The sequence below is a fragment of the Oxyura jamaicensis genome, chromosome 3, assembly GCF_011077185.1.
Source record: "Oxyura jamaicensis isolate SHBP4307 breed ruddy duck chromosome 3, BPBGC_Ojam_1.0, whole genome shotgun sequence".
Lineage (NCBI taxonomy): Eukaryota > Metazoa > Chordata > Aves > Anseriformes > Anatidae > Oxyura > Oxyura jamaicensis.
In genome coordinates, this window is record NC_048895.1 from 99949377 (window position 1) to 99959885 (window position 10509).

The window sequence follows — 10509 nt, forward strand, 5'->3', positions numbered from 1 at the left end:
AAAATGGCGGTTGTGTTTCCCCACTTCCAGTCAAAGGAAACTTCACCAGACTGCAATGATTTATGAAATACGATAAATACTGGCTTAGCAACTATATCCACCAGTTCCCTCAGGACCCATGGATGAATCTCATCAGGTCACATGGACCTGTGCACCTTTAGGTTCTTTAGGTGGTCTTGAACCTAATCTTCTCCTACACTGGGCAGTTCATCATTCTTCCATCATGCCTTTGCCTTCTGGGGCCCGGGCCTTGTGACTGGAACTCCTGTCAGTGAAGACTGAGCCAAAAAAGTCACTGAGTTCCTCAGCCTTCTCCATAACCCGTGTGCCCAAGTCTCCCGTTTCCTTCCAGAGAGGGCCTACTATTTCCCTAGTCTTTCTTTTATCACCAATGGACCTATAGAAGCCTTTCTTGTTGCCCTTGATGCCCCTTGGCCAAATTTAATTCTAAAAGGGCTTTGATTTTCCTAACCTGATCTCTGGCTGCTCAGACAATGTCTCTGTACCCCTCCCTGGCTTTCTGTTCTTGTTTCCACTCTCTTTAGGCCTCCTTTTTCTGTTTGAGTTTGTCCAGAAAAAGGAGGCCCTACAGAGAAGAACAAACCTTAAGAATGTACTTAGAAATATACTGTTTGTTCATTCTTATCTTGAGGTTTTGTGTCTTGGATGTATACATTATCTACTTCTTGTGTCTCAGTCTAATACTTAAAATTTCATAAGTGTTATGTGAAAAAGATGCAGGAAGAATAATCTGTTAGGAAACTAAGTAGTACCTGTTCCTATTATGATTACTAAATGAAATTATTTTCTGTTTAATCTTGTCTTAAAATGTATTTACATACTGTGGTTATTTTTCATGTTGTATCCAGTTTCCTGACATGTTTGATTTATGTAAAGGCAATACAGTTAACTAAGCATGGAATTGTTATTGATCACCTTTAAAAACATTGTACGTGTGTTTCAGTTAAATTATCTTTATTTTTCTTTTATAATTCAGCTTCTTACGTCTTTATAATACCTGTGATTGTGCTTTTTTAAGCAGAATTTTTGACAGTTAACTTTTTAAGTTTCATCTCTGTTTCCTTTGTCACATTCCTCATATAAAAAAGTGAGGAAATATTTTTTTTTCTTTTTTTTTTCTTTTTTTAATCAGAAGGATCAATTTCTGTGCCTTGCAGGACAAGAATGGAAGCTGTGTTTTTGTGGATTTGTGTGCAAAAAAAGTCTGGAAGATGTGCCTTTGGTACCACTCAATATGATAGCATCATGGAACAACAAATAGAAGTCTATTGTTTAGACCAAAATTCTTAATGAGCTGTGTTAGCTCACAGAAGTGTTACAGTCAGCACTTTCTGTGATTCTCTTATTTGATTGCTCTTTACATTTTGTCAGTGAACTGAAGAAGCACTGGTGAAGATTCACAAGAGTTATATTATGGTTTGCCTTCACCTTTTTCATTTCTCATTTACCCTGTGAAACTACTGAGGTTTTTTTTAAACCTGTTGTGCTCTCAATTTTCGCTTCCGCCATGGTACGCACACAGCTCACCTTGCTTAGCCTTTTGATAGTAAAGGTTCATAATCATCACCTTCTGAAAAGGCTTTTGGTACCTTGCTGCAGTTTCTCTCAGTGCAGTAACAGAGTGCAACAATAGATACGGACAATACAGTAATAGAATACATTAATACACTTTTTTTTTTTTTTTTTTTACACAATTGTTAACTAGGAGTAACAGAATTATTTTAATGAACAGATTTCTTCACATGCATTTTATTAATCCTGAATAGCTTTTTCCCAAGAAGTATGTGTAGACTGTGTTGATGCTTTATAGAAGTACCACTTATTGAAAGCTTTACCAAATCTAAAGTAAATTTATGATAATGCTTTTTAAACAGAAATTTATGATAATTCTTTTTAACCAGAAATTCACTTTATTAATGTAGGAACTGAACTAGATGTATAATCCATACCTCATGTCATTTAAATATTATGATGTTAAATGGTGTTTATTGACCATAAACACCAGTGATAGGACCCGCGGGAACGGGGTTAAGCTGAGGCAGGGGAAATTTAGACTGGGTATCAGGAGGAGGTTCTTCACCGAGAGGGTGGTCGCACTGGAACAGGCTCCCCAGTGAAGCAGTCACTGCACCAAGCCTGTCTGAATTGAAGAAGCGATTGGACTGTGCACTTGGTCACATGGTCTAAACTCTTGGGTAGAGCTGTGCTGTGCCAGGAGTTGGACCTGATGATCCTTATGGGTCCCTTCCAACTCGGGATATTCTATGATTCTATAATACTATGATTCTGTAAATACTCTGATCTCAGAGTTTCTTTTTTATAAATAGAATATGTATTTAAAGAATGTGTGGATAAGTGGCTTGGATAAGTGCTGTAGGTTTTTTATGAGTGATTTCACTTGAAATTACAAAGTACTGTTTACATTGAGTGGTAAGACAGCCTTACCAGTTGTAGAAGGTAATATCTTTTCACGTTTTTGCCCCCATTACCATACTTTTGTGAGAGCACCTATACAGTTTTGTGCCATATTCCAAAAATATTCCACTATTTGGAAGGATTGTAAGGAACCTGAGGAAGAGGGCAGAAATGGTGTTTCTGAGATCTTAAATATAATTTCAGCAATCTGTTTAATCAGGCATTAAGCAACAGAAGTTTACTGGTCCAATTTGGTGGATATTCACAGTAAAATTACTTGCAGGATAACAGTTAAGTTAGGAGTTTCAAAAGGAAAGAGAAGAAACAAATGCTAGAGCTTTAAATCCTCCTGCAAGAAATTATAATATAAATTCTAGTTTGAAAAGTCATTACACTGATTACCCTTTACACTGTGGGTCAGGTTCTTTCTGATTTTGTTTGGTGAGACCTGTCATTACTCCTGACAAGTAAGGATTGCACTGGTATGCTTTTTGTTTACATTCTTTGAAGGAAATAGGTGGTTAAGAAATAATACAAATGTACTTAATAAAGTACATTTGGAGGGGATATAGTTCTGACTGCTTATCACAACTGAGGTCTTAGTTGTAATAGGGAATAAAGCAGATTCTTGTCAAGCCTAAGTTGACTTGGAGTTCCATTGAATATTCTCACATCCTCTATTTGGATTATGTGGTTTGGTAGTGAGCTGTTCTTTCTCTTTGCATCGATCATAATTGCATGGCTTCATCCAGCAATATATAAAATGAATACTTACCAAAATAGGCAATCCCAAAAAGTACTTTGCAAAAAGTATTTAATTTTTTAAAAAATAGATAATGTGAGACATTTCATCTGCACTCAATTAAATATCCACCTATCTGTGTGTTGAGCTGTTTTGTTACCAATTCATATTTTTTGTGTGTGTTTATTGAGTTGACCTTTTGCCACATTTTACAAGAAAATGTAATTATATGGCCTTGTTCATTGTTCAGTGCTAGAACAGTCTTTCCTTAACCAAAAATGTAAAACTTTATAGATTCTTTCCATTTTATATGTCAGGTTTTCCATATTGCTTGAACAAAAAATTTTGTTTTAACCTTTTATTTTGGAAATCCTGTTAAGTACATCATCAGTAGGTACATGGTTTATGTGTTAGCGGTATTACAGAAGAACACTACCAAAAGAGCTGGTTTGGGGCATTTCTTATTGGCAGGGTTAGTATTCTTTGATGGCAGAACTCAGTCAACCAGAGGTGTAGCACAGAAGGTAACCAGCCTGAGGTCAAGTTTGCTTCCATAGATTTGCAGTGCAGATTCTTGAAGGTCAAAGCACATGTCTGCAAAGCAATTTTCCATGGTGTCCTTGCTCAGAATTTACTCTTACTTTTGCCATACTTTTGTTTGTTTTTCACCCCCTGCCGACTTCATATCTTCGCTTGTGTCATGCTAGGTGCTAGTCAGGATAGATACATTAAATATTTGACATATTTTGTTACTTCCTCAATAACCTTTTAAATTTCACTAAAAAGAAATTCAAAGGCAGTTTTGTTTTCTTAATATCTATTCCACATATGATGATGCATGAAACTTGTGTGTACTTCCTTAAGGGAATGCAGTAGGCACAGAAGCCACTGGGAATAGTTAGCTTTGGCAAAAGAGAATTTATGTAGATGTAATTGGCTTATTCTGAAGGTCATAATTAGTGAATGAAGTCTGTGATGAAAATTTTGTCAACCTTTCAAAAAATGTCTGGAGGCAATGAGTCATTGTACATAGCATTTACCTCTTTGACATGTAAGCCCGTTAAGAACAGGTGCAAAAATCTTCATACAAAGCTCCTGAGTCCTATTTGTGAGAAAAGATGAGGCAAGAGGCAAGTTGAAAAGGAAATCCCATTGGAATATGCCTGAAGTAACCAAATGTATTATATTAAAATATTAGAACTGTAGTACAGTATCTTGCAAGGTTTGTTTCCCCATTATACTTGCTTCTGTTTTGTTTTGCTTTTTTTTAGTAACAGTTTGTGTTCACATTCAGTGTTATTGTCTGTATAAAGGATATACAGTTAGCTGGAAAGCAAGATACTACATGAACTAGGATTCCCCGAAGTTCCTGAAACTTCCCTTGAAGTAAGCAAGGATGCTGATAAACTTCCAAGATTAAGTCTTTGGTAAATATAATAATAAAGATAAAAGTAAACAAATCTTAAAAGGAAAAAAAATTATTTTACTTACTCTTCCAAGTATTACTTAAAATTATTTTCCTATTAGATGTTTTCAATAAACCAGAAAATGCACCATCTTTATGAAGAGTCAGTCTCGTAGTATAGAATCACTTGGTAACTCTTGGTAGAAGGGAGTACATTAACAGAGTAGAACTCAGACTAAGTGTTGTCTTTAGAGTCATAGAAGTTATGCTCATCGTAACATATTAAGATCTTTACACAGAACTATGGAAATTAATAGAAAGAAAATATTTTATAAAACATCTTAATTTCACAGGGAACTTGATACATTTTTAGATTTAATATGTTACAGTATTATTATTTTATGTTCTTCATTATACTGTTTTTATTCATCATTTCCTTTGACTCATTCTGATTTTCTGTTCTTATTCTTCCTTTATTATAGGAGTCCTTCATATCAGCCTTTGTTTATTTGAAAAAAGATTACATATAAGCACCTTTGCATGCCCTGGTCATGTAACTTGTTTTAGCAATAAAGCTTTTAAGACCTACAATTCCATCTTTGTTCTTCTGCATTGATTATAACATATGCATAAGCATTAATGTTAGGGGCGATTTTGTAGCGGAAAGTTGAGTAAAGTCCCATTTTTAAATCCTTTATTTTAATTGGTTTATAAAAATCTTTAATAAACATTTTACTTCCATGCACAACTTGTTCTTGAAAATCTGAATTAGGCTGCACCTTTTTCTTGCCTTCTTGATTATGGTTACAAAGATGTTTACATACTCAATTATTTCACATGTAAAATAAATATATAAATATATACATAAATAATACTTAAAGCTTATAACATTGCATGTTATAGCTAAGAAAAAGGTTGTTATTTGCTCATCTTTCATCAAGAGACAAAAAGAATATGAAGGTAAAATGGTCTTTGTGTCATGTATACTAGTGAGAAATACCTTTGGGATGTACACACTCATCATTATAGCAAACACATTTAATGAAGTTAATTATGATTCTAGGTTCCATGGTTCCTTTCTCCATGCGGATTTTACATGCTGAACTTCCTCAATACCTAGGTAATCCTCAGGAGTCACTGGATAGACTGCACAGTATGAAGATAATCTGCGCCAAGGTAACAACTTCTCTATGCACTGCTATTTCTTACTGTTTAAGAAATATATTTCACTGTCCTTGAAAAGAACATTGTTTCAACTATGACATTTTGGATTCTGTCTTGATTCGGAGAAGGAGCTCACTAATAGAAGTAATTAAAGTCTCTCCATTTTAGGTTACAGCATCCGTCTCTACTTAGTAGCTGTGACTTAAATAAGCAGAACAGTGCAAATGCAGTTCTCCTGCTTTCATGCTTTCGCCCAACAAGACACAGAGCAGACATGTTCAAGGGCACGTGGGAGAGATTTTTTCCCTCATTCAGCTGCATCCAGATAGTTCAAAACAGTTGTTAATCATAAGATCACAGAATAGTTTGGGTTAGAAGGGACCTTAAAGATCATCTAGTTCCAACCCCCCTGCTATGGGCAGGGACTTTTCCCACCAGACCAGATTGCTCAAAGCCCCATCCAGCCTGGCCTTAGGGATGGGGCATCCAGGGATGGGGCATCCATAGCTTCTCTGAGCAACCTGTTCTGTTTTCTCACCGTTCCCATCATGTATTTCTTCCTTATATCTAATCTAAACCTACCCTCTTCTAATTTAAAACCATTGCCCTCTTGTTCTGTCCCTATACTCCCTGACAAAGAGTCCCTTGCCATCTTTCCTGCAGCCCCCCTTAGGTACTGGAATGCTGCTATAAGGTCTGCCCAGTGCCTTCTCTTTAGGCTAAACAACCCCAACTCCCTCAGCCTGTCTTCATAGGAGAAGTGCTCCAGGCCTCTGATCAGCCCCATGGCCCTCCTCTGGACCTGCTCCAACAGGTCTGGGTCTCTCTTGTGCTGGGGGCCCCAGGCCTGAACACAGTGCTCCAGGTGGGGTCTCACGAGAGCAGAGTAATGATCAAAAGACTCTTCTCCATCCTTCATAAATAGACCAGATAGCTGACTTTGGAAACAAATGACAGTCTTTATAAATGGGAATATAAATACAGACTGCTGAGCTTGTTTGGGGGTTTGTTTGTTTTGTTTGGATGAAGGTTTTGTTGTTGTTGTTGTTTTGGGGCCTGAGGGGAATTACTTGTTTTGTTAAGTTGCAACAATGCAAAATTTGGGCCTGAATTATAATATGGAATTTGTCAGTGCTGAAGTTGGAGTGCTAGTGTTGTAAGCACAAGCCTTACCCGCTAAACCCAACACCCTGAGCATTAATCATTCATCCTTAAATGTTTTTAACAGAAATCTTCCCTACTAGTCTAATGGAACACTTATGTATGAATGTTACAATGTGCTAACCTCTAGAAGCAAAGCATTATTGCTTTACCTGTGACATTTGAAAACTCAGAACTGTATATGAGATAAATGCACGTGATTATTTGGGGTATTCCTTGGAAGCTTCCTATATTTACTTCTGAAAATAAATAGAGTAATGCAAGTGAAGGAATTTGGTAATTGCCAGTTGTATAGGTACTGTGGTCTTGTGTATATAAAAACCAACTTGCTTCCAGCACAGAGTAGTTACTAGGGTAACCAAGTATAACCAAGCGTTTACAGTTAAAAATAGTTATTTCTTATATGAGGGAAAAAGATGAAAGGTTGAAGTAATAAGAAATGAATGTGGCATTTGTTGTAGAATTGGAAGGAATTAATTTGGAAACAGTTGAGAGAGAGATCTAATTTGGCCAAGAAGTGCTACTGTTTAGCACTTCATGAATGATATTATCTGTTTGTGATCATCTCATCTAATAAAATTACTGCCAAGTTGTTCTCTACAACATTATCCTTCATAAACAGTCCTCCTCAATTTGAAAGCATTTCTTTTTCTTCCAGGATATGTTATACTGCTCTGTTGGAGGATTTCTGTGCCTCTACTGCCTGTTTCATATCTTGTTTTTGTGTGATCTGGTTTTAAGTATTGTGCTGTCTCTCTTCAGTCATGAAAGTGTGACTGGATTCCAAAAATTTGACTGGTTTCTAAGTTCCTTGATCTTGTAAAGGAGGGAGAAAATTGTACGGATGTGAATGAGGAAGTGACTTGAGCAGGACGAAAATCAGCCATCTGGCTAACTTTATTGACATGGCCATATCTCAGTTACAGTGTGATCAGCCATGATTCTCCACAGGTTAAAGATTATTGGTCAATAGAGGAATGAAAGAAAAGGAAATTAATTCCCCCACACACACACACCTCAACACACTTCTTCACAAGACCCTTATGTTATTTATAACCTTGAGGTGGCTCTGCCTGCTCGCTTTTCCTTGAAGTATATATCCTTAAAGCATATCCAGTGTACTAAGGAAGCTTCTAAACTATCTTCAAGGTTTTGTTTGAACGTGACCTAGGTTGATTGTTTGTTTAAATAAGGGAACTGAGAGAAGATGAAATAGGAATAAAGGACATTTGCAAATTAAAAATATGTATTTCCCTGCCCGCAAAGTTCTTGAAGAAGAGATTTGTTTACTCATATTCTCACTCCCTCAACCTCTAGAGGCCTAGATCACTATATGATCTTTTGTGCCCTTGGGGAAAGCTTCTGTGAGGCTTCTGCTGGCTCTTCCCAAGGAGTTCCCCGTTCTGGGAGAATATTTTCCCAGCTTAGGGTGTCCCAATGGGAGCGATCTCCCATTGCTTCTGACAGGTTCCACCAGAGGCAGAGTGCAGTCACCAGGGCTCCTTTTTAAAATAAAGTACACAGAAGACTACAAACAAAGAAAACATTCCATCCTTTGTATGGTAGCATTTTACAATTAGTTTTTTTAGGCACTACATTGCATATTACTTCAGTTGTTTGCATCCAATTAAATATCTTGTATTTTGGAGCAATTCAAAGACAGCTGTAAAGACAAGAGTATGAAAAAAGACATCTCATAAATATATTTTTAAAAGACGTTTGTAAGTGATGATAATTTAACCATACAAAGTCATGTAAGGTTAACTAAAAAGAAACATTATTTAGAAATATGTTTTAATTTTTGTGTGGAATGCTATCAGTCTAATAATCTAGATCTCCCCTGGAATGTTTAAGAATAAAGCACATGAAAGCTTATGAAAACCTATGGCATAGCCAAGAAAATAACATAAAGAATTTACACATTATTCTTAATATTTATATATGACACTTGGGAACCATTTGGGTTGTAACAGAATTAATTGGGGAGCTTTCAACCAAAAACCTCTAGTGTTTTACTTACCTACTTGAAAAAGTGGAAAAATAATCTTCGGTCATCCTTATTTACAGAAGGGCGTACGAATAGTCATTATGTAAATGAGATGATCTTGGAGTCATAAAAACTAGGAGAGAGAAAAGACCTATTAGCTCACCTCGTCTGTCTCTCTGCAATGCAAGGTTGTTTTCTAGTTTTTAATGAGCCAGCCTGTGGAGCTGAGGCCACTTCCCCTGGGAGGCTATTCCAGGCTAATGCTAATGCATTCTTATCGTCAGAAAATTTGTCTTCCTATTTTGCTTCTCTTCCTTAATGTAATTGTGTTATTCCTATCTGATACCTCTTTTTAACCTGCTAAATTCCCTCTTGTTTTTTGTTGTACGCTCTCTGCAGATGCCTGTCAACTTTGGATTAGCCACTCGACTTTAAGATCTAACCATATTTAATTTGACATTATGTTGGTAACTCAGTCTCTTCAGCCCTCATCTACTTATATATTTCTCATACCTCAGTCAGGACTGGAGATTAAGATGAAAAACACAATTTTTGTTTTCCCTGTATAGGCAATAATGTTTTTAGTTTTTCTAGCAAATTTGTAATCAAGATCTGTTCTGATGTTTTACATCTTTTGTCTATAGGTGCAGCATTTGGGAATGAAATAATCTGTGATGCCAAAGGCCTGTTATGGTCTTTGGGGGCAATGAAGTGAAATTGTTACTGTGTTATTGCTGCTCTTCCCAACCTGAATTGCCACAAGTTGCCCTTATAAGTCTATCTTGAAATAAAAGGACTCCAAACATCCAGACAGCAAGAGTAACAGTAGTAATTTAAGTCATAAAATGGTTTGTTCTTTTCCAGTATTCATTTGAAAACATAGGCATGATCATAGTGCTAGTTCTGCTGAGGACATGCTATATAATAAATGCTTACCTGGAGACCAAAATGTGAAAAGAGCAATAGTCAGGGTTAAGCTATTCTCTCCCCTTCCTTGTGCCTGAGCTTCCTAGCTGAATGAGGGAGAGCTCCTGGAAATACACATGTTGCATAGGGTGGCATATTTTGCTTTGTAACCCTAATCCTTGAAGTGACAGAGCTGTACTGTGGTCTCTACCAGATGGGTGGAACAGAGGCAAGTGGGTTAACTGTCCTACTTCCTGAAAAAGCTTCTGGAAGTTGCTCTTTGTGAAACTTTTCAAAAATCTTATGTTCCACTTGGCCATCTGCTACTTCCATTGTAGTTCCACCACTCTTCTTTAAGAAAAGTTGTGTCCCTCCTTGATCCTTCTATATACACACTTCATATATCTCCCGGTCTTCTGTTTTAATTTAGCTTGATGAACTTTTCAGTCTCTTAGCTACTGATTGCTTTTGCTCTTTATTTTCATTCAGCTTCCAGTTCTGGATCAGTTACTAAGAATGCATAAGTATTCTGTGTCTTATAGGTTATTTCAGTCTGTGCAGTGTTTGTCCTGATACTTTGTTTGATGAGTTTGTATAAAGTATGATGATCCTCCACCAGGCTGAGTCCCCCAAAAGCCACAATTACAAAAGCACCCAGAAAAAGGAAGGAAGGAAGGAAGGAAGGAAGGAAGGAAGGAAGGAAGGAAG

The 10509-nt window shown here is 36.7% G+C and overlaps 1 protein-coding gene across 1 annotated transcript in view; it reads left to right on the plus strand.

Moving 5' to 3' along the window:
* The window catches only part of TRAPPC12 (trafficking protein particle complex 12), a 52918-nt gene that overhangs the window by 23338 nt on the left and 19071 nt on the right, over positions 1 to 10509 (plus strand). The window contains exon 6 of the mRNA XM_035320985.1: positions 5647 to 5759. Coding sequence (XP_035176876.1) covers positions 5647 to 5759 — 113 coding nt within the window. The remainder of the gene's footprint in view (positions 1 to 5646; positions 5760 to 10509) is intronic.